Here is a 23854-nt window from a genome sequence, read left to right on the forward strand (position 1 = left end):
CGTTATCGATGCTGCAAAAACTCAACTAACGTTCCTCAATAAAAAAAAAAGGAAATATTGCTAACGCATTATATCTTGAGACCACAAAATTTTTTACAGAGTGGAGAACATATTTTTTAGCTCCATATATGTATATGTTGTTAAACGCGAATCAATGCAGCTGTAGCGACAGAGTAGATATCTTAAAATAATCATGAAAAAGCTGCAGTGAAAAAAAATATTAAAATAAAACTTAAAAAAAAAAATTCTTAGAAAATGTATCCTTACTTAAATTGTATTATATTTAATTATATAATGTCCCCCCCTCGCTCGCAGAGAGCTTAAACTTCATACAAATCTCGAATTTTCTGATCGATATATATCTCGAATCTATATTTTTCTTTCTATTAACCGAGGCAAATAATTCTTGCACGGAGAGAAGTTGAAAAGATCGGCGAGAGAGCGATGCGAGAGTTAGTTTCTATTAAAGCTATTCACACAGACAGCAGTGCATCACGCAAACAAAATAGCTGGACCCCTCTCTCTCTCTCTCTTTCAATGGACTCTGACGAATTCACGGAGGGTTCGCGCTTTCCGATGCGTGCTTACGGTGGGTGGGTGAGCCCGCGAGGGCGGAAAGGCCGATTTAGAGCACAATGCGGCTCAATGCCGAGGAAATTAGCCGCGGCGCTGCCGGTGACGCCCCGTCATCCCCATACCACGAAAAGCAAGCCTCATGCCTTATGTGTCCCCGGCTCTCTTTCGTTATTATCGTCCATCGACTAATTTATAACACGCCTGCGATATCATCGTCGCACCATCGGCAATCGTCGAGATACGTCCCGTTCCGGCGCGATTTAACAATAAACCAGCTTGTTGCGACTAACGTTCTATATGACAATACAAGAGGTCCCAATAATTTCTGCTGCTAGATTAATAAATATATTATAAAGAAAATTTTTTAAAAAAATTTAAAATTGAAGAAAAATTGACTTGTATACAAAAATAATAGAGCTATCTATAAGAAAATTTTACTAAAATAATTTTTTTATTGTTCATAAAATTATATAAAAATATTGAAAAGTGAATATCTGAGAAAATATTTAATATATTTATGCGCCAGAATGTTATACACAGAATGTCACAATATCTCTATAAAGAAAATACTAATGTTAAAAATGTAAAAAGAAAGACTGCAAAGTATGTATTTGGAATCAATAAGGCGTAAAATGCTTGGCAAAAATTGTATATGCGTATCTATGAATCGAAGAGATTATTGTGAGCAGTACATACAATATAGAGATTGACAGATCCCGTTAATATCATTTAAATTTTATTGGCCACGAAATCGCGTGTATTGTATTACGTTATAAGTGGCCCGAAACGCGCTGTCCTCGTACAACGTAACTCTTTGATAAAAACCAAGTCAATGGCGATTAAATATCTGCCTGTCTTTGGCGTCAAGGATTATCAAATGTTCCTCTCATTGCCATCTCGAGGCGAGGGTCAAAAGAGAACCGTAGACATTGACTGCCTCTCTCTGCCGAGGGATAAATTCGTCATTGCACGCGTAGGTGAATGGGGACCCCGTCTTTAATGGGGATCCCATGGTGCGCAGGTAGATAAACGTACCGTGAATAGAGGCCGCGGTTGAATAAACGGTTAAAGAAGAAACGGTAAAGAGAAGACGCGCACCTTTCGTCCTATCTCCTTTCATTTTGCGCACATCTCTCTTTCTCTCTCCTTTTTCTTTTAAAATTCTTCACGCGTGTATAATACTTATATACACGGCGTGTATATCCGTTTTCCAGTAAGTTAATATTGAAAAGTATGTGGCTCTGTAATTAATTCTTGCACCCCCCAACTTGGAAAAGCACGCTATTAAAAACGCAAAAACCGTTTAAAGAAAAGGCAAACAGTTTTTGTATAATAAAAAACAATGTTATACTTCGCGTATAACATTATTGACTACTGTTCTAAAGATCTAATCAATCTTCAAAATTTGCCAGAAGATACACAGAAAGAATTTTCTTTTAGAATTTACCCTGAAAATCATGGTAATTGTGAGACAATATGGTATGGAAAGAATGTTATGAGAATTTCTCTAATTAATATTTATTTATCACAATAAAAAATAATATCTATCACAATAAAATATAAAATATGTTTGATTAATTTTACTAAACTATATAATAGTAAACATATTTTATATTTTATTGTGATAGATATTTTTATTGTGATAAATATATCAATCTGAGAAATTCTCATAGTTCTTTCCATATCATATTGTCCCAAGATTACCATGATTTTCAGGGTAAATTCTAACTAAGAGAAAATTCTCTCCGCGTATTAACTAATGACAAATTCGAGATTTCATGTGGGGGGAATTATAACAAAGTGAAAATTTTTTCTAACAATAAGATAGAATTTTTTTTAGCGATTCTTAGACATTTTGGAATTATTTCTCACTGAAAAATATATGAGATAATTTTATAACAAACTAAATAATATAAGAAAAAATAATTTTAATGAAAGAATTAAATAAAAAAATCGTAATTTTATTATATCAGACATTATGTAAATCGTATCCGACAGCGACATATGTTCAAACGATACACATAAAGCAAGAAAAAGAAATAACATTTTCTAAGCAAAAAATGGAATTAATAATCGACGTGATAGATAAATGTGTGACATGTTTTATCTCTAGGAAAAATGCCAATTTAAAAAAAGAAATGATTTTGATACCACACCCATATAAAATACTTTTTATCGAAGATATATTCTAAAAAAATAATCGTATCCTAAACTAAAATTCAGAGTTACAGAAAGACGCGATATATAATATAATTGTTTCCATCTTCAATTATATTAGTCCCATTTTTAATTGATGGATAAAATTCACATCAATTTCGCTTCATGACATAACATTTACTATGATCGTTTCTATCGCTCCTCTCGAGAGTCCCCGTAGTTGCCTTTCCTTAGGGAAGCGAGACGTATATATCGAAAGAGTTAAAAGATAATTTCGAGAACTTTGCCGGGGTTCAAGATGAAACTACCGTATCGCCGGCGTCTTTTCACGGTAGCTCTACAGATCCGGGGACTCGTCTTATGCTCGGTTTCTACACGATTCGAGCCTCTGCTGCTGCTGCTGCTACACGAGTGTTTGCAGTCCACTTGAAACCAGTCCCGGACGAACAAGAGCGCGCGCGCGTGTATGTGAATGTGTGTGTGTGTGTGTTGCTCGTGGAAAGAAAGAGAGAGATGGACACAGAGATGAAAGTAAACGAAGATATAACACTGAACCGAGGCCAGAAAGGTTGCTTAATTTGTCTAACGAGGGCTCCCTGCACCTGTCATCTGAACGCGGAGATGAACGAATGAACCAAGTATGACCGTCTCCCTCCTTCCTTCATCCTTTTCATAATTCCATCTTGTCCAACATAGATACCGTTTATTTGTTTATTCGCCAACGTCTATCTACGTCTAACATCGCACGGTTGCGCATATCGGGTTAATAATGCACGACGTGAGCGTGCTTAGATTTGCGCGACGCAGCTTAAGAAACTTTCGTGCAAGGGCACTTTGAAGAGAACATAATAATTTGTTTACTATATATATTCAGGAACAAGCCAGAATAAATAAATTACGAAAATAAAAAGAGCTATATCATCATTAAATAATGAGATATAGCAAGATTTTTTAATAGTTCGTAAAAATTTTGAATAAACATTAATTCTAAATATAGTAGAAATAATAACTTGATTATTTTTGAAATGGCATCTTCATTAAACAAATAAATAAAATTATCTAGAATAGAAATAACTTAATAATACTTAAGTTAAAAATACACAATAGTCCACTGCACATAGAACATGTTAAAATAAATAAATTTTGTTAAAATATTAATTTTGTTCTAAACTCAAGCTAGAATTAAAAATGTTTGATGTGATATAAATATTAAAATCTTATTTGCGATTAAAATTTCAAATGAATGAAATAATTAAAAATCATCAATTTTGCGATTTTTAATTTTGAATTAAAAAATAAAATTTGTGTTTTAAAATAAAATTAGGAATCTACGAGGACGAAAATGCGAGCTTCTTAGGTTTTTCACGGAAAGACCATTTCGTGTCCGCGACACTTACTCTCTCGAGGGTTTGGCTCTTGTCTGTGCGTGGCATTTACTCCCCTCGGTAAATCAATCACACACATTCATCGTACCCCATATAACGTTTTGTTTTTATGCTGGCGCATAAAGACAATCGATAGATAAGATTCGAGACACAACAGAATACAAGAATGAGATATAAATAAGCGTAAGAAATTACGCGCATGATATTCTGAATAAAATAATAATTACTAGAAATAATGAATATAATTTAAAGTTTGAACAATGAAAATAAAATAATGATGATTACTGGATCAGATACGAATAAAATGGACCAAATATTTTTCCTCTACACCTTCCTTCTTATCATAAACGTTTAATATCTGAAATGCAATATATTTTCAAATGGTTTTAAATTTGCAAAGTGAGAATGAACAACTTCCTCAAATATTTGATAGAATATTCAGAAATTTGCGCGTATTATCTTACCATCCATTTAAAAAATTTATTCATGTAACGTAAGATTTTCTAAACAAAACACGAGATCATCGCTCGCAGTTTAAGTAATAAATAAATTACCGTGAAATAAAATAAATCGATCGTTTCTTTTTAATTACATTCTCCCGTTTCTGCCCGTATTCCGGGATTAACAATAGCTATAGGTGAGCGAACGCGAATCTGGAAACGCGACGAAGATAGGAGAACGGACGCTCCGAGAAGGGGCGAGGAAGCGGTGGGTGCCGGGGTTAGAGTAGGGGCACGTCTGCTAATTGGATAATTATGGAGTGCGCCGCGTTTGTTTTATAATTGGGCGCAACCCGGGGAACCGTCGACAACGTGCCAAACAACAAAACGACCGGAGTCACGCTCTACGTGACGAACTACCCTCGGAGCTAATCCAGGGAACCGAAGGGCCCCCTTCGACGCGCGTCCCGCCCCCTCCTCATCCGGTCCCCCGCCGCCCTCGACACCCTCATCCTCTCCGCAGCCAAGCTCCAGCACCACCCTTGACTCGCCGATTCATCGTTTGTCCATCCAACGACGAACTCACCACCCACTTCGTGACTACGACGCGAAGAAACTGGCCCCCCTCACCCCCCGAGAACGGAAAAGTAAGAAAGAGGAAGTAAATATAAATACACAGAGAGAACTTTCTCTTAGAATTTACCCTGAAAATCATTGTAATCGGGAGAATATGGTATGGAAAGAATTTTATGAGAATTTCTCTGATTAATATTTATCAATAAAAATAATATCTATTACAATAAAATATGTTTGATTAATTTTACTATGCAGTTTGGTAAAATTAATCAAACGTGTTTTACATTTTATTGTGATAGATATTATTTTTATTGTGATAAATATTAATCAAAAAATTTTCATAAAATTCTTTCTATACCATATTGTCCCACAATTATCATGATTTTCAGGGTAAATTCTAAAAGAAATTCTCTCAGTGTATATACAACGCAATTTCCGCGAAAAATCCGGAGAAATCGCGTGCGCGTACTTTAATTTCGCGATTCTTCTAATGTCTGTGTTGTCAGAGGAGAACAAGGGGTGAAACAAGTAGTGGGAGAAACTGGTTCCAGTTAGAAAACGATTGACTGACTGACTGATTGCGAAACGCTCTTTCGTTAGGGTCGCCACACGTGAGCCTTCTCTGACTCTTCCTCTTTCTCTCTCTTCAACCCTCCAATTCAATCCCTTCCTGTACTCGTGCGGCAAAGTTCCCTCTCAGCATATAAACACGTCCCGCGTATCACCTACGTACCTATCTACCTACGCCAAAAGTCTCGACGACCTGTCATCGATCGATACATCATCCCCTTTCAATTTCCGAGCCGTAAAATTGGCCAAATAAAATATGTCTTCATAATATATAGCTCAAACTAACCGCGTTGTATTTATCAGATTTATATTTCAGAGGATATATTTTTTTTTACTGCATTTATTAGGCATTTTTAGATTGAACGCATCATATCGATAAAGATCCTACAGTGCATCATAACTTACAGTTATGTTTCTAAGAATTAATGAAAATTGGGAATGATAATGTTACATTGATAAAAAGCCATTTATGTGAATGTATTGTTATATTCATCTCGTCGCATTTTCTCTTTATAATTTTACGTGTCTGTTAGATCACTGACTCCTGAGTCAGTGTGCATGCGTATAAGAATAAAGTGACTTACCATGAAATTGTGACTGATATAGATTTACTGGTGGAGGAACATTCGCATACACCGGTGGTCTGTTGTGATTTGTATGATGTCTGCAAATATAAATTTTATATGTTAGAATGCTTCGCTTTGTTTAACAATTACAGCAATGTAATAGCATAACAAGGTATATTCCATTGAAATAAACACAATATTTTCCTCTAATTAGCTCTAATTAGCTAATCAATTAAAAGAATTTTTTTTATCTATATCGATGTGTATGTGTATGTAATCTATACAAGTATAATAAATATTAATACTAGTTTTTAGTTATTTTAGTTATTTTGTATAAGTATTTATATAAAATTTTATTTTTTACTTTTATTATTTATACTATTATTTTGCTTTTTCTTTAATATCTCGACATAAAATAATATTTAAAAGTATCTTCATTTAATATTTGAATTTTTTATTATTTTCATTTTTATTATAATCAAGACAACTGTATCAATCTCTATAAGAATCAAATCATCTGCATATACTCAGAATTTTAGAATTTCTAAATTTTTCCAAAGAGATCCTAATACATGATAACGATAGTCATTTTATTCATTATTATAACAAAGTAGCAATACAATAGACTCTTCACAAAGACATGCTTTGCATTCTATGATTGCAACTCATATAAGTTATTCAAAATTTATGTGAAAATATGTTTATTTATATTAGTTATAAAAAAAGTACCAAATCTTTCTTTAACATTAAAGCAATAATATATTTTGTATTTTATAACGTAACAGAAAACGATTTAATTTATTTATCTTAACAAAATTCTTCATTATGTAATCCGACAAAGTATAATTGCAGAATTTCAAAAAATAAATATAGAAATTAAAACTGAAATTTATCTATTGTGTATACAGGGGTGAGAGAGAGAGAGAGAGAGAGAGAGAGAGAGAGAGAGAGAGAGAGAGAGAGAGAGAGAGAGAGAGGGGGGCGGGGCGTTTACTAAATTTATGCCATATAACAACTTGATTGCAATAATGATGATACTTACTCAAGCATTCTATGTCCTGCCTGCCCTAACGAAGCGGATTGCGTAGATCGAGTGAAACCGATTTGCGGCTTCCACTGATTCCCATTATTGCGATTCATAGCCTCAAAGTCTTGCGGTTTCAAAACGCGCGGCGGTTCTTCAGCCTCTTTCAGTTTACGAGCGAGGAAAATATGATTACTACTGTATTTCGGATTCTTGTATTTGACACTGTTCGAAAGAAATATATATTTTTAAAGAAAACTATCCAGAAAACTATAATTACGTTAACTAATTACGAATTACGTTATTAGTTTACAACAGGATGTGGATAACTGTTATACAAGATGGCGGCTAAAAAAAATTTTGAAAGAGAAAAATGGCGCGATTTTTAAATTCATCGATTGATCAATCGCATTGAATTAAAAATCTCGCCAAAGTTTTTTAATACCCAATCGTCGCATTCTTGTGCGAATGCAATTGCACACGTGATGCTGTCAAATGCGTAACATTAATTAATTGTAACTGCGCGTCATCTAATATAATACATGGAGTGACATGACATTAGCGTAAAGATATGCAACAAAGAATTAGCTGTTCATGTCCTACTGTATTTGTATCTTCGTTTATAAAAATATATTTATAAAAATAAATTTATAAAAATATACGAACCAATAGACTTTATTACTCCTAACTGGCAAACCCCTCACAGGTGAAGGCAACGTGCCCCCGTCACTCACACAATCTTCTGATAAGAGTACAGTGCCTCGCATACCATCTATGCTTATTTCAACCTCATTATTGAATCCTACTTGATTCGTATATAAACCTTTTATAAAATTATAATTGCTGTTCCCCATACCAATGTACAGTCTGTCGTCACCACGAATGTTCCTCTTTTCTGAAAATAACAATGTAATATTAATTTAACAAGCTCGATACAACACTAACAAGCTTCAATACAGCACTTATATAGGATCTCTCTTTCTGTATGACTAGTATCTTCGAAACTCGTGATTCAAATAGTTGTATGTAACAGATCAACGTTAATTTTTGGAAGTGATATTATTTGAAATGAAATTACACTGAAATGTATTTTTATATCACTCACTTTCTGCTTCTGTTAAGCTATCATAATGTGGCGCCAAAGCTTTGAATAATCTTTTTTCATCAACAAATGGAAGCAGAGCTACGCCCTGCCATGCAAATTTCTTCCCATTTAAGTCAATTTTAAAATCTTCTGGATAAAAGTCGATAATGTGAGATTTCTGTAAATAAATAATACATGATAAAATATATATATATTATATATATATGTATGTGTGTGTGTGTGTACATATATATACACACATATATTAATATATATATATGAAAGAAAAACTCTGAAGTCACACAAAGGGTGACGCATAGTTTGCCAGGCTTTTAATTCAATCGTAACACTAGATTAATATCATGCTTTTTAATCATTCCTCTAATCGTTATACATACTGGATCGATCATTAATTCTGCCCATGGTACAGGTACATGTTTACTACTAGCAGCAGGAAATACACCCATCAATTGCTCTAATGGACGAAACTGCAACAAAACATCATTAAATCATGAAGTAGATACGCACAAACACATTCACATTTTGCAAGACTTACTGGTATAGTGTCTTTCTCGAATTCTGTAGAGAGACCACCGATGTTAATAAAATCGCTTGCAAATGGCGCATAATGATACGGGAAATACCATCTCCACGACGCGCAACCTTGATAATAATATCGTAAGACCCAACATAAACCACGTACATATTGTAAAGCGACATTATTTCTAGAAACAAACAAATAAGATAAATGTCTATGTGTGGCATAGTGTTAATTCTTCGAAATAAGTTTTACTTATTAAATTGGCAAATTATTCCATACACTTCTTATTCATTATTACCTAAAGGCAAAGTTATCGAAAGATACGTCGAATTTAGATTCGTAATATCGATCTTTGAAACCATCTTCCCAAAGTCGTACTTCATCGTGCGATTGCTCATCATCATCTTCCTTTACTTCTTCAATTTTACGTTTTTGTCCTCTATTGCCTGCATTCTACATAGTAATATATAAAAATTAAAACAAGATATTAAAGTTACAAATATGTGTAAATAAAATATATGTATTAAAGAACGCGTTTTTTGAAAATTTCAGACATATGTCACATTGTAAAAAAAAAAAATTATTACCTCGGGTGTTAACATGCTCTCTAAGGCATGATTAGCATTTGTACTTTCAGCAGCATTCGTATTGTAATTCCTACCCTGTATGCGCATTTGATAAGCCTCATAACGTGCATTTTCTATAGGTTTCACCGTCTGTCCAAGGGCCTGCAAAGATTTCAGCGGATTACAATAATGTTTAAAGAGAATATTCTAAGAACTTTTTCTTACAGTCTTAACACTTCTTGTTTTATTAATTTTTGTAACAACAATTGGATGCAACAATCAACTTTTAGAAACTTTATTTGTATGACTCATTACGCAAGTCATTAAATTAAATCTTAATTATTGATTATAATTATTACTAGTTAAGGATATAAAAAAATGTATTAAAATAAATTTGAAATCTTACAGTGGGTGCAAATTGTCCTGCAGGAATCCATTTTGGCTTAAAGTTACTGATAATTTCGTTTCTCCTCTTTTTGTCCTTCTCACGTTGCTTGAATGCGAGTTCATTTTGCTGCCTTTTTTTGAAGATCTCATCTTCTACATCACCAAGGTCTGACATTATTAATTGTACACGATCCAAATTAACATCGCCACTGTCTGTCAAGAAACCCTGTACAAATAATAAAAAAATATACCTTTTGTAAAAGATGCTTCGATGCCTTTGCATAAGATTAAAATGTTTGATATATAAAAATATATTTCCCCAAATTTACTAAATTTAAAAAGATGCATATATATATACATATATATATATATATATATATATATCAAATTACTAATTACACACATACATATATGAATACAGATAAATCTAATTAAAATCTTTTTCGTTTTTAATTATAATATAAAATATTACATACTCCTGTTTTATACACTGCTTTTTTATATAAAGCAACAAGTCTGTCAATTGCGCCTTCTCTGATTTCTAAAGAAGGGAGATGCGGTAGAAAATCATTGCCTACGAAGAAACACATGAACACCCAATCATCAACAGCACGTTCAAAATCATATTTGAATGGTAGATTTGGCATAGATAACTCTCTTTCTAAATATTCTCTGAGAACATTTAATCGCACAAATATGAACTGGCATTCAGATCCAAATACAGCTTCCTCCTGTCTTTGATTTGGTTCTGCACCTGTACACTCTCGCATTTCATGCCCTAACTGACCACATATATCACATGGTTTTGGCTTATTCGGTTTAAACTCTTCGCGAATAATTGTAAAATTAGGTTCGTGCGTAGCGAGACCCAACATAATTAAATCAGCGTCTGCTCCGCATAAAACATGTTGTGTGTTAGGATCGTGATCGGGTTGCGCTATAAAATACATAAAAAGTTTCATAGTTTTCTGTGACTTATAGAAATATAACATAAATGTAGAAATTTACCTCTTTGTCGCCGTATGAAATCCATTATTTTATGTTCTCCTTCACCAGGAACATTAGCATCACTTAATATCACTTTAATATTTCTCCAGCCTGGGTCATTATTCGAACGTTCATGAATATAATAATGTAAACATGCTGATAATCTTGCCATAAACGGTGTACCCTGAGAACATAAAAAGCTTTTGATATATATATAAATAATATACATAATACACATAAGTTTTATAAATATTTTTATAAATTTTATACAAATTTATGTAAATAAGTTTTATAAAATTTTATAAAAAATTTATACAAATTTTTATTAATAAAATCTTGATTTGAAACTAAAAAATAATTAAAAATGTTTAATTGTAAAAAAAGTATAACTATAACTTAGAGCTCTCAAATATTACATTTATGTTAAATAAATGATTTAAATATTTCGAATAGAAACATATTTCTTTTTATATATTTTTTTTATTATTACAAACCGGCGTGATGCAGTTACTGTCAAAATGCTCTTCCTTCGATTTTTCAGGAGGCAAAGGCGCCCCTTTAAGGGCTAATTCAGATCGTATTCTCTGTATTTCATTAATTTTCTCTGATGTTTCTTTCGATGCCCGAAATCGTCGAGATCTTTGTTGATTCATTTTAGCTCTGGGCGCCTGGGTGACAATACATTGCATATTGTAGTTAATTTTTGGTTCTTTTTTTTCTCTTATATCTTATATACAAAAATACTTACAACTCCATCAATTGCCATATAAAGCAGCTTTCTTGGTCTGACAATGCGAAACAATCTGTCAATACATTCAAAAATAGCCTCCATCATTTCGTCCTCATCTTTCGGTGCTGGCCTGTTTTGTAGAAATAAAAGATCACATAGCTAACTTATAGATATTTGCAAGATCTCGTTTACTCACTTATCCTCCGGATGCGTACAAGGATGTATTATGCCATTCATATCAAGGTACAAATTATCAAATTCCACTCCATTTGGATTTGGATCGGCAGAATTTACAGGGACACATACTCCATCTGCGTTTATTGTCTAGAAATATCCACAAAATTTTAATTATAATATATTTACATAGGAAAAAAAGATTGAACTATATATGGTGGAAATAGATTGTCAAGTAGTGTATCTTATAAAGATAAAAAGACTACAAATCTATAAATACATCCTTTGTACATTCATATTATACATGTCATTTATCAGCGATGAAAAGTTATGAGAATGTATAGAAATGTCACAGAGATTTGATAAGATAGATATTGCTTTTCTTTTTAATTCAAATAAATTGATACTTGTATTTGCTCCAATATACAGATTTATTATTATATGATACAATATTAAGCTGTTAACTTATCAATATATGTACTGTTATTGTTTATTACTGATATTGATATTGCAATTGATATTAAGAAATTGAAATATTTAATATTTCTAATCTTATCAGAGATTCTTCATACAGACATTTACAATTTGGAAAGAAAAAGTTTTTATGATCATACAATCTTTTTTCATTTTTAAAATAAAATACGTGTTTCCAATGTCTAGCGACTTAAGGAACACCTTATATAGACAACTATATATAGACAATTCTTTTAAATTATGAAAAGCAAGAAATATTCTCTATCATTTCTTTAACTAAAAAAATCTGAGAAGATGGCACATCTTAAATATTTGCTAGATGACAAAATATTATTTGAAAAACAAATATAGCATTAAAAACACAGAAAATATACAGTTGTCATTGTATACTAAAAAAAAAAACCTTCATAAAACAAAAATTTGTATTATAAGCACGCATAGTCATAGATAACATATATGTATGATAGCATACGATTCAATGGCCGGTATTCATAGTCGGTTCTTATATTTAAGACTGTCTTAAGTACAATCTTAAGATGTACAATCTTAAGATTAACCAATCACAGAGCCGTATTTGCATCTTAAGACATTACTTAAGACGGTCTTGAAATAAGAACGGACTATGAATACCGGCCAATAATAAGGAAAGTCTTCTATCTTTATAATAATTGAAAATCTTCAAAATAAAAGAAGCAAGAATATTTTTACAAAACAAAATTACATAATTTCTCAGCTTCATATATATTGCTCTTATAATTGTATAAAATTATAAATATACTTAAATCCACATATTTTAAAATGAGATAATCTAATACATAATCCTGTCTCACATAATAATTTAGAGTTTTATGAATAATACAAAATCCTCATTTTTTTCCTCAAAATGTTGCGTTTATTCGTGCAACGAGAATCATTTCGTAAAGAAAAGTTCTATCCCTTACTTATAAATGTAATATAGTACTTTTTACTCAAACAACCAAAAATCTCACAAGATATAACATAAACATAATAATGTCGAAATATAAATACGAAACGCAAATATAAAGAGACTATTAAATAATCTAACCTACCTTTTGCTCGATGCACTCGACAATTACGGAGGGATACTTTCGACTTAACCAACGAAAAAATGCTGGTACACCCATCTTTCCTTTGAAAGTTACTCACGCAACAAAGTGATATCAAAATTTGTTTAATCTCACAGTCACTAGCACTAACGTGAAATTATAAAATAATACATTATTATTTATATCAACAGTATCAATATGTAGGTGTCTAACCTACAGACGCAGCCACAGGATTGCTTCGACCATAGAACACGAGATGTGATGAGATATACATTCGTACGACAAAAAAATGTCCAACGTAGCGATTGGCTATTGAATAGGGAATTTCTAGTCTTTCTCAAGAAAATTGTGCATAGGGAATTTCTAGAGTCTTTCTCTAGAAAATTGTGTATAAGGAATTTCTAGAGCCTTTCTCTAGAAAATTGTGTATAGGGAATTTCTAGAGAAAGACTCTAGAAATTCCCTATACACAATTCCCCTGTCTATCAATTGATGAATTATTTATCAGCGAAGTTGGCATTACGTTTTTGGCGGTTCGCGGATCAAAGAGGAGAATCAACAACTGGAATTTAGGATAAAAGAACATCTTGGATTTAGAATTTATCTCCAGCTTATACGTAAGGATATATGAATATTTTGATAAAAATATTCAAAATCATTTTTCTCTTCAAATTTTAAACGTATAAACTTTATTTTCATTTACGAATGGGATATTCCAATGTTTGTATCTCTACAATTATTTTTTGTGTCGCTATTATTTTTTATATATATTGACACGTTTTTTACATATTATTGGAATAACATAAAATATTTCTTTTTCATCGGTTTGTACAAAACATTGCTGTTATCGCTTGTTTCCGTGATACCTGTTAAAACAAAAAATACATTTTAGGTTAGAAAATCTTTTATTTCGATCACAAATATATAACATGCACGAAATTGTAATCAATATTTTATTTATATTTTATGTTCAAATTTTGAACGTGTATGTATTCGTTACAAATGTTAAGGTGTTTTTCATAACAATGTTATAATCTTTTCATGAAATTATAGAAATTTTTATTTTATTAAAAGTAAAATATATCATTGAAATTAGATGAGAAATACTTATGCATATATATTAATTTAATTTATAATTATTTATTTAATTTTTATTTACTTTCATTATTAATATGTTCTGTTATGAAAATATATAAATTTATTACTTAACTAAAATAAAACATTTAGTTTTAAAGACACTGTGTTATAAAAATTTAATCTTATAAAAATCTTTTTATATTCTGCATAATTACCTGTAATTTTTTCCTTTAGATCAATTTTTTATCTTAATTTACATCAATTTAATGACGGTCTATCACAATTGAACTCTTCTCTTAGTCACTAAAACAGTTAAAATATGTCATAAACCAGCTTTGTATATGGATGATATTTTAAATGTTTATTATTTAAAATATTTAGAATTAAATAATATTATTTTCTTATGAGTATTTTCTTGGTTTTTTTTTAGATTATCTATTTTGAGATAATTGGCTTAATTATTCCACTTTAAAACAGGAGAAGATGCCAGTAGATCAAATTCAATATTCTGAAAAGTACTGCGATGATAAATACGAATATAGGTAAACTTGAATTATAAATTAAATATATCTAATGAATAATATACAGAAGATAAGATTTAAAAAGGTAAACAAAATGATTATTTAAAAATGGAAATTTTTTTCATATAATCAAAACATAAATGTTTTTTTTTTTTTTAAATATCTAAGAAAATATATTTGCTATAATTAATTATAGCGCATATATCTATTTCATAATACATATAGTATTCTTAAATTAATTTGAAAATTTAGGAATACTATAATTCAAAACCCCTTATTTCATTAAATTTAACATAAATTGAATTAGGTTATTTAATTTAGATTTTCAATTATTTATAGGCATGTCATATTGCCAATTGATCTTGCCAGACATGTACCAAAGACTCATCTTATGACAGAAACGGAATGGAGAAATTTAGGAGTCCAACAAAGTCCTGGATGGGTTCATTATATGATGCATGGACCAGGTATAATTTAACAAATAAAAAAATGCATGAATTTTAATTTAAAAAAATTACAAAAAATTTTAATATTTATATAAATATTTATATAAAACACAAGATATATTTTTCTTTTCCAGAACCACATGTTTTATTATTTCGCAGATTGAGGACTGATCTTCTAACATCTAGATGCACTATTTCACAGAGAGAACATGCGTGCATGGAATGTAATTGAATTTGGAATAACGATTTAAATGTGAGATTATGATACATGAATATAACAAGTAAGATATATATATATATATATATATTGATTTATAATTTACTATATTTATATAAATGTATATTAAAGATTATTATTAGCATAAAAATGAAATTTTTTTTTTGTTTTATTGCTTCTATCTATATATTTCATATTTGAAGTAAAAAAAAAGCAACACAATTTAATTCTCATTTACAATTTAACTTAAATAACAGATATATTTAGGGAAAATTATATTTTATTATATTCAAAATAATGCTCATAATTCGACATATATATAATTATATATATAACAATATTTGCGTTCTCAATTTTTGTACAATTTACACATTAAAATTTTTTAAACAAAATATGCAAATTAGAATTAAATACAATATTCATATTTTGTTGCACAATATAATGAATATAATTGAGATAAGAGAGGATCTAAACTGTCAAATAAATTTTATTAGAACTAATTATAAAATTATAATAATATATATTTAATGATCTGATAAGTACAGATTATTTTATTAATTATCCTATTAAGATATTATCTTACGACAATTAATATATGATAAATCTGCATATCAAAATAATATGTAAATTATCAATTTTTACATCCAAATACATTCATCTAATAAATCCTTTTGATTAAAAAGAAATAGAAACAATATTTGTTTTAAAAAGTTGTATAAATGCACTTTGATGACATCAATATTGCATTATTAAAGTTTATTTGCTTGTTTATCCGATCTTATCAATTATGTAACACATAATTAAAACAAATATAATGTTTTTCATTTACATATATTATTCGCACGCTAACGTGCACTGCATATGCGTGCGAATAAACATATTTTCCATATAATTAGATATAGTTAAATCGATTATACTCTTTTAAGTTATCTCGTTAATAAGCATGCGTATCAATTCTTACGTAATACGTTCTGTATCGCGTCTCTTGCTTTTTGAACACCTAGACGAAATTGGTCGAATTCTGGACGAATCTTCATTCCACGATAATAATACATCAAACTCATTTCAAAATCGCCGAGATGATAGAGAGCCTCCGCCTTGCAGTACATCGCTTTAGCGTTACTAGAATCTTTAGGATTCAATCGTAAAGCTGCCTCAGCGTCGTCCAGCGCCTTTCGTGGATCACCCAATAAAAGATGACATTTGCTTCGCGCTATTAAAGCGTTCTTGTCATTGGGATTCAAATCCAATGCCTGTCAAAGTAAATTCTTACATTATTCTAACATCTCATTATTGCGTGGAATTATAAAATTTTGATGAAATTATTACAGAGATGAAGAAGAGAGAAAGAAAGAGAGAGAGACAATGTTAAATGAAAGATGTTAAATAGAAATATGATTCTTATTTATCATTATTTATTAAGTTTTATTTACTTTTTATTATTTGCTAAGTCAACTTTATTTCATGATGTATAAATTATTATAATCGATTTAATTATATCTGACTATATAGGAGGTTACGTTTATTCGCATGAATATTCAGCGCACGCGATTAAATATATGTAGATGAAAGACATAAATCACTCGCTTTGATTACGCGTTAGAAAATAAATTGAGAAAATCGTACGATGAAGCGTACAAATGAACCTTATTAATGCAATTTACAGCGACGTTGAAGTCACCGAAGCGCATTTCACGCAGACCAAGCGTCAACAACGCTCCGGGCTCGGTCTCCTCTGGGATTTGCAGATTTCTGCTGCGATCTTGACGTTGCTTCATCTTCAGGGACTGCTTTATGTCCGTGGTACCCATGTTCACGGCAGCGGCCCGATCTTTATCAGTATATATCTCTTCCTGCCGACGACTGTCGCCGTCATACTGGCGTCACTTCTTCCTTCTCGACTTCTGAATTCTCATATCCTCAACGGTGATGTCGGACCTCTCCTTTTTCGTCTTGTCATTCCTTTCTTTTCTACCCTCGTAGCGAAGATTGTTCTTACGACTGTCGTTGTTCTCGTTACCGTTCGCCTTCGTCGAATATTTGCTCGAATGCGCTTCCTTGGTCGGTTCTACGAATTCTTCAGCATCCTGTTTCGAGTCAGAGCCAATGTCCACCTCTGTTCGCACGTAACTTTGTAACAAATCGTGATGATGCAACATAGGATTCAGGATGCCCTTGACGTGATGCTCAACCGTGTTCGCTGCATCTTTGCTATCGTCGCTCATTTTCAACACTCGTTGATGAGGATTTTACGGATATTTTATTCGATTACGGATTAGAATATTATATTGCAATGAGTCTAATTTAGAGGTATACTCATTCTCTTTCTTTTTTCGTAGGTTTCTTTTCACGTAACTGTAGAAAACAAAGAGAGGTTCCTTGCTTAAAGGAACAATAGCTATTTGTCCTACAGTCCTACGTGCCAAAATATGTGTGGATGTCGACACCTCCCCAAATAGGAAGCTCGTTTCCTTAGAGACGGGTAACAACACCGACAATAAATCACAAATATGGTAAATATCTATAGATTTCCTCATTGTAGTTGAATTTCTTGCACCTTTTGTTTTTCCTCTCTTTATCTTCAACTTCTAAATATATATCTTATATCATTTTTAATGTATTTTACTACAGAAAGTTTACAAAGGACAAATTTTATAATTCGCGATTACATGAAACATGAAAAAATATGTGTATAGATCTCTATATATAGCTCTCTATATAAATAAAAAGTAAAAGTATTAAATTATATTATATCATTAATAGATGTAAAACCGCACAATATAAATAATGAAAATGTATAACATATACATAGTTTTAATACACGTATTGTTTATGTATTATAATTTTGTACTGTTTTCTCTCTTTCTTTTTTTCTTCTGCATTCAGAAATATTAAAAACATATGTATAAATTATGTTATGTTCAGTATAATATCATCACTTAACATTTAAATACTATATTTAAGCATGCAATAATGCCTTTAATTTCGCCAAGCATTCTTTAAAAACATTCTTCAAATTTTTAAATACATACACAAATGTTTATATAATATAATGATTTATTTTAATAAATCGCTTTTATTTTATATTTATTTTTTATAAAGCTTATTTTACAAGCTTATTTTCGATATTTTCCTATATTTCGATATTTTACTATAGTTGATTAAAAGTTAGTAGAAAGTTAGTTAGACAGTTTATAAATATATATTTGTGAAACTTACTTGATTATACAGAAATATAGCTTTATTGTAATTCCCATTTTTTACATGAACAGTTGCTTCGTTTACTAAAAGTGTATTTCGTATAATAAGGGAGGTCTGCTTTACTCGTGTTGCTGATTGTTTTTTCGAATGATATACCATATCGTCTTGATACCCCTATGATATCTGTTCAAGTATTAAAATCATTCAATTAACAAATATATATTAATCGAGAATCTAAAAGTATTCATTATAAGAATAAGTGATAATATAAAGTGCATTATAAAATATAACACTTTCTCAACACATTTCAGAGAGAAGGAGAAGAAAGAAAGGAAGAGAGAAAGAATAAAAATGAATAACAATTTATATATAATAAAAACTAAAAAATGAAGATTGTGATCAATAATGATGATGCAATAGTATATTGACAATAAAATAACTTAAAAGAGAATGTAAAACTTTTAAATCTAATTTATGAGTGAGAAAATTAAAAACGTAGTATTAATAATTGTTTAGATTTCACTAAAAAAAAATCAGCGCAAGATATACTTACGATTTTGCGATATCACTTATAATAATAATCAAAAATTACGAAAAATATATTCGATATTTGTAATTAAAATAATAAATTATTCTCTATTTAAATAAGAGCAATTTGACGACGATAAAATTAGATATTACAAAATACACGTGTCGGCGAACCGTAAAACCGCAACGAAATGCACAACAGCCATCGTTCTAATCGAGTCGCTGCCTAACGTCTTAAAATTCTTCGTAACTTGCAAGCAAACTTGTTTCCGTTCGTACTTTTTGTCTCCCTATACCTACAAAATGCATATTAAGAAATAATCGATAGATTGCGTAAGAAAAGGACGTTGTAAGAAGGATAACTAGATGACTATTTTTATTCTTTTACCACTACTATCATCCCTATTACTGTATATGCATATCTCCGATATCGCTAACGGAAAAGCTATTATAATGGTTCGCATGCTTCTCTCCTATCAATCCATTATTATTGTCCTTGCTCGATTATTTGTGTCATTTCGTCCTCAGAGAAACGCACGCGATCTGCATATTGATTGATTCTTCGTATTGTGTTTTCAGCATTTCGTAGAGACAATTTGCGAGCGACGAAGATAATTACAACAAACCACGAATTGCGGATAATCATGGGAAATTAAAAGCATGAAATATTCCGTGATCTCTACGGATAATAAATGGCTATGTCATGCCTCGACTGCGTTATTTGTACACTCGACAAAGCTTCTTCAATATAGGTATAATGATTCCTGTCTCTCAATAGGGGATATCGGTGCTTTGAGCAAGTAATAAACCTTTATCAATTATTCCGAAGTATTCTTATACAGACTGGTACTATGTATTTCTTGTCAAAAAATGAGTATCTTTTTGGCAAAATTTCTAGCTATACATTATTTTTAAAATATCTTTTTTTTAATGTTTTAATACAGTCCATTTCCTATTTCCTATTTCTTGAGTTTCGTATAAATAATCTGTAAGAGCAAAAAGTTGATTAATTAACACATTCTAATATAACTTTTTTTTTTAACTCTTTCTGCTGAATTTAATGATTGTATATTACTGTAATTTATAAAAATACCTCGAAAAACTGGTTTGATTCATTGCAAATCAGTTATATGATTTTTTGTTTAAAAGAATAATATATTATGAATATTCAAATAAATTATATAAAAAATGAAGAGTTTCCCAATATTACATAACTGAGTTGCAAGACAAATTTTATATTAATAAGATGAAATTTTATGACCTAGATTCGAGTTTTATATCTTTCTATAAAGAAAATATATTATCAATTAATAGTCCATCAAGTGGAATGTCCTTTTACTTTCCTCATATTACTAAATAAACAGCGATATATTGTATGGAATATGGAATATTCTGAATATTTAAAGTTCAAATTTTTAATTTTCGATAATATCGATTATAATATCGATTACAATATCGATTCTAAGTGACGTATTGACGTGATACTGGTGCGGTCAAGAAGACGCTACAGATACTTCGAAGCGTTTGATTGATCAATCCAAATGAGTCAAGCATTCTTTATCCTGATTGGTCAATGCAAAGCATCTAGTATTACCTGCATCAAGAATGATTGTTCTCTTTCTGACGGAGTGTTGATAAACACATTTGCGAGTAATTAGTCGGATGTACTTTGAACTTGAACTCCATTATATCATCTGTGAAATAGAGATTGAATTGTCAAAGTGTCAGATAGGAGACATTTGATGATATATTTCTCAGTTTTTAATTTATAAATTTGGATTTAGCAACACTCAATTTTAACTCTTGTCGTAGACAAGTCCACGTATATACTTTTCGAGTGCCACAACCTACATTTAATACAACGTTAACATATTGTAAAAACACAGAAAAAAATGATTAATACAGGGTAAGTGTAATTTTATAATCATGAATATACAGATGTATATGTAACATATCCATCATTGTTATAATTATATGATTTGGATTTTTAAATTTTAATATTGGGCGATAATTATATATATATAAATCTAAATATGTAATGTATATATCTACAAGCTTTATTATATGTGTTATGTGTATAAATATATATATATGTATTTGTAAAATTAGAAAAAAATGATATTGATTTTTACCAATATATATTTGATGCAGGAAATTGGCCGGTCGCACTATTTTTATTACAGGAGCTTCACGAGGTATTGGAAAAAGTATAGCATTGAAAGCAGCGAAAGATGGTGCAAATATTGTTATAGCTGCAAAAACTGCTCAGCCGCATCCAAAGCTACCGGGTACCATTTACACAGCAGCTAGCGAAAGTAATTATCTGTTATTAATTTTTCAATAGATTGTCAGATTCCTATAAATCTTATTTTATTTTTATTTTATATTCGTATAATAAATTTCAGTTAAATATGCGTTATATAACAATTTTTAAGATTAAAAATTTATATAGAAAATATATTTTTTAGTTGAAGCAGCTGGTGGTAAAGCTTTACCTTGCATTGTGGATGTGCGCGATGAAGCGCAAGTAATTGATGCAGTGGAAAATGCTGTCGCAAAGTTTGGCGGTATAGATGTTGTAGTGAACAATGCGAGTGCTATTTCTTTAACGGGTACCCTTGCAACCAATATGAAAAGATATGACTTGATGAATAATATTAATACTAGAGGAACTTTTCTTGTGTAGGTTTTTTAGTTATATCATGATATTCTTGATGTTCAAGCTTGTAATTGTTTATATATATATATAAAAAATAGTTTCAATAGTTAAATAAAACAAAAACGAAAAACATATTAAAGTTATCGCGCGTTCTATAATTCACGTTGCAATAAAATTGTTCTAGGTCGAAAGTTTGTATACCATATCTGAAAAAAAGCACAAATCCGCACATTGTCAACATAAGTCCGCCATTAAATATGAAACCAATTTGGTTTCAAAATAACGTTGCATATACAATGGCCAAATATGGAATGTCTATGTGTGTTCTTGGTATGGCGGAAGAATTTAAACCTGAAGGCATTGCAGTTAATGCTGTTTGGCCAAAAACAGGTATGTTGATATTGTACTCTCATTAAGCATGACTAACAAGGAAATAATTATAATATTTATCATTGTAAATAATGTGTTAGGCGAATATTATCAACATATTATTTCAAATGTAGAAAATACAGTGATATCAAATCAATTAAAATATGATAAATTGCTTCTTGTCTAAACTTATCTTGAACTTATCTGTCGCGTGAAAAAGAATTTAAATTTAGTTATTTTAATTGTGTTTTCTACAGACTTTTCTTTTTTTTTCTAAAGTTACATAGAGTGTTTAATGTAGTTGAAAAAAAGTCGATTCTATAAAAAAAAAGATAATGAATTGATTTTTAATCGACTTGAATCGACAATTTTTATAATTCTAACTCTGCATGCATTACATGTATTGGAAAATATATTGGACAATTTATTTGTATTATCTTATTTTCTCAGCTATACATACTGCTGCGATGGACATGTTATCAGGTTCGGATTCGAGTAATATGTGTCGAAAACCAGAAATTATGGCAGATGCTGTTTATGCCTTGCTTTGTAAAGATAGCAAATCTATTACTGGCCAGTTTCTGATTGACGAAAACATATTAAAAAACGAAGGCTTTAATGATTTTACAAATTATGCATGTAATCCAGGTATCATTATTTTTTTCCATACTTTATAAATAACACAAAAATTAATAGGTTATCATGATTATAAATAATATTTGATGAAGTTTTCATATTATTTTGTATTCAAATTATTTCCTACATATAAAATCTTTATAAAAACAGATATATAAAAATTACTAAGTATTATAAATTATTTAATAATTGCTTTTGCAATAAACGTATTCGTAATTTTTTTTCTTTAGCAAACAAGGACAAGTTAATGATAGATTTCTTCTTGGATGATAACAATAGTTTGGATTCCGAAGATAAGAAACAAAATTCTGACAAAATAAATAATAATGAAGTGGCAAAAGTGGAACGTATATTTATTGCAATTAATGAACATTTAAGTAACGATCTAGTAAACAAAACTGGTGCAATATATCAATTTAATGTAAAAGGAAAAGAAGCTGGTGTGTGGTTTCTAGATCTAAAAAATGGAAAAGGTGCAACTGGAAAAGGAGAACCAAATCAACCAGCAGATGCAATACTTACAATGGATTCAGAGAATTTCTTTGCCATGTTTTCAGGTACATATGGATTCTTTTTTTTTTTTTTTTGTATATGTATATTCATATGTTCACTGTACATGTGATATATTGTTAATATAATTAATATAAATCTTTTGAACTTGTTTTATCGACAGGTAAACTAAAGCCAACTGCAGCATTTATGACAGGCAAGTTAAACATTAGTGGAAATCTGCAGAAAGCAATGAAATTGGAAAAATTAATGGGTAATTTGAAAGCTAAATTGTGAAATTGAAATATATGATATAATGTTGTTGAAGAATATCACATTTTATATTTTTGTATATGATAATATAGATATTTCAATAATTTTTTAAAAGATATTAAAATATGCATTTT

The 23854-nt window shown here is 30.3% G+C and overlaps 3 protein-coding genes and 1 pseudogene across 7 annotated transcripts in view; 2 read left to right on the forward strand and 2 right to left on the reverse strand.

Annotated features, from left to right (window-relative positions):
- Positions 1 to 13535, reverse strand: part of Rat1 (5'-3' exoribonuclease 2 Rat1) — a 32530-nt gene extending 18995 nt beyond the window's left edge. Inside the window, exons 1-15 of the mRNA XM_083055410.1 lie at positions 13308 to 13535; positions 11786 to 11913; positions 11608 to 11719; positions 11354 to 11527; positions 10881 to 11043; positions 10349 to 10809; positions 9892 to 10098; positions 9507 to 9647; positions 9218 to 9372; positions 8935 to 9103; positions 8777 to 8866; positions 8400 to 8556; positions 7961 to 8189; positions 7313 to 7519; positions 6289 to 6368 (exon numbers count right to left, since the gene is read on the reverse strand). Of these exons, the coding sequence (XP_082911536.1) occupies positions 6289 to 6368; positions 7313 to 7519; positions 7961 to 8189; positions 8400 to 8556; positions 8777 to 8866; positions 8935 to 9103; positions 9218 to 9372; positions 9507 to 9647; positions 9892 to 10098; positions 10349 to 10809; positions 10881 to 11043; positions 11354 to 11527; positions 11608 to 11719; positions 11786 to 11913; positions 13308 to 13382 (2548 nt within the window). The 5' untranslated portion in view covers positions 13383 to 13535. The remainder of the gene's footprint in view (positions 1 to 6288; positions 6369 to 7312; positions 7520 to 7960; positions 8190 to 8399; positions 8557 to 8776; positions 8867 to 8934; positions 9104 to 9217; positions 9373 to 9506; positions 9648 to 9891; positions 10099 to 10348; positions 10810 to 10880; positions 11044 to 11353; positions 11528 to 11607; positions 11720 to 11785; positions 11914 to 13307) is intronic.
- A 291-nt stretch (positions 13536 to 13826) lies between these two features.
- On the forward strand, positions 13827 to 20241 carry LOC145945854 (cyclin-dependent kinases regulatory subunit). 4 transcript variants are annotated; one of them, XR_014426929.1, is made up of 6 exons: positions 13827 to 13921; positions 14812 to 14923; positions 15242 to 15369; positions 15483 to 15629; positions 17905 to 18078; positions 19874 to 20241. XR_014426929.1 is itself a non-coding variant. In XM_083055056.1 (5 exons), exons 2-4 carry the CDS (start codon positions 14865 to 14867, stop codon positions 15578 to 15580), a joined length of 285 nt encoding a protein of 94 aa, XP_082911182.1. In that variant the 5' UTR covers positions 13827 to 13921; positions 14812 to 14864; the 3' UTR covers positions 15581 to 15629; positions 17232 to 17543. The 4 variants fall into 4 exon arrangements, 3 of the variants coding, with proteins under 3 accessions (XP_082911182.1, XP_082911184.1, XP_082911183.1); XM_083055056.1 differs by lacking the exons at positions 17905 to 18078; positions 19874 to 20241 and adding an exon at positions 17232 to 17543; XM_083055057.1 differs by lacking the exons at positions 17905 to 18078; positions 19874 to 20241 and adding an exon at positions 17232 to 17543 and having other exon boundaries at positions 13836 to 13921; positions 14859 to 14923.
- On the reverse strand, positions 16330 to 17790 carry LOC145945855 (uncharacterized; annotated as a pseudogene). Its single transcript, XR_014426930.1, has 2 exons — positions 17212 to 17790; positions 16330 to 16818 (listed from the first exon to the last, which is right to left on the reverse strand). The product of XR_014426930.1 is annotated as an uncharacterized LOC145945855 (transcript).
- Positions 20242 to 20908: 667 nt separating the features above from the next.
- Hsdl2 (Hydroxysteroid dehydrogenase like 2) lies at positions 20909 to 23779 on the forward strand. Its single transcript, XM_083055054.1, has 7 exons — positions 20909 to 21200; positions 21446 to 21609; positions 21763 to 21976; positions 22138 to 22343; positions 22773 to 22970; positions 23189 to 23515; positions 23632 to 23779. Exons 1-7 carry the CDS (start codon positions 21187 to 21189, stop codon positions 23742 to 23744), a joined length of 1236 nt encoding a protein of 411 aa, XP_082911180.1. The 5' UTR covers positions 20909 to 21186; the 3' UTR covers positions 23745 to 23779.
- Positions 23780 to 23854: the final 75 nt, after the last annotated feature.

Source organism: Prenolepis imparis, unplaced genomic scaffold (genome assembly GCF_030444845.1).
Source record: "Prenolepis imparis isolate NDT839.2.m4 unplaced genomic scaffold, iyPreImpa1.0 SCAF_15, whole genome shotgun sequence".
NCBI classification, from domain to species: domain Eukaryota; kingdom Metazoa; phylum Arthropoda; class Insecta; order Hymenoptera; family Formicidae; genus Prenolepis; species Prenolepis imparis.

Excerpts from the sequence above, each read along its gene's own strand:
- LOC145945854 (XM_083055056.1), top strand. The coding sequence starts at position 14,865 with ATGCCAGTAGATCAAATTCAATATTCTGAAAAGTACTGCGATGATAAA. Across the intron at positions 14,924-15,241 it reads GATGATAAATACGAATATAG|GCATGTCATATTGCCAATTG; the intron begins GTAAACTTGAAT and ends AATTATTTATAG. Across the intron at positions 15,370-15,482 it reads TTATATGATGCATGGACCAG|AACCACATGTTTTATTATTT; the intron begins GTATAATTTAAC and ends TTTCTTTTCCAG.
- Hsdl2 (XM_083055054.1), top strand. Across the intron at positions 21,977-22,137 it reads ACTAGAGGAACTTTTCTTGT|GTCGAAAGTTTGTATACCAT; the intron begins GTAGGTTTTTTA and ends AAATTGTTCTAG. Across the intron at positions 22,971-23,188 it reads AAATTATGCATGTAATCCAG|CAAACAAGGACAAGTTAATG; the intron begins GTATCATTATTT and ends TTTTTTCTTTAG.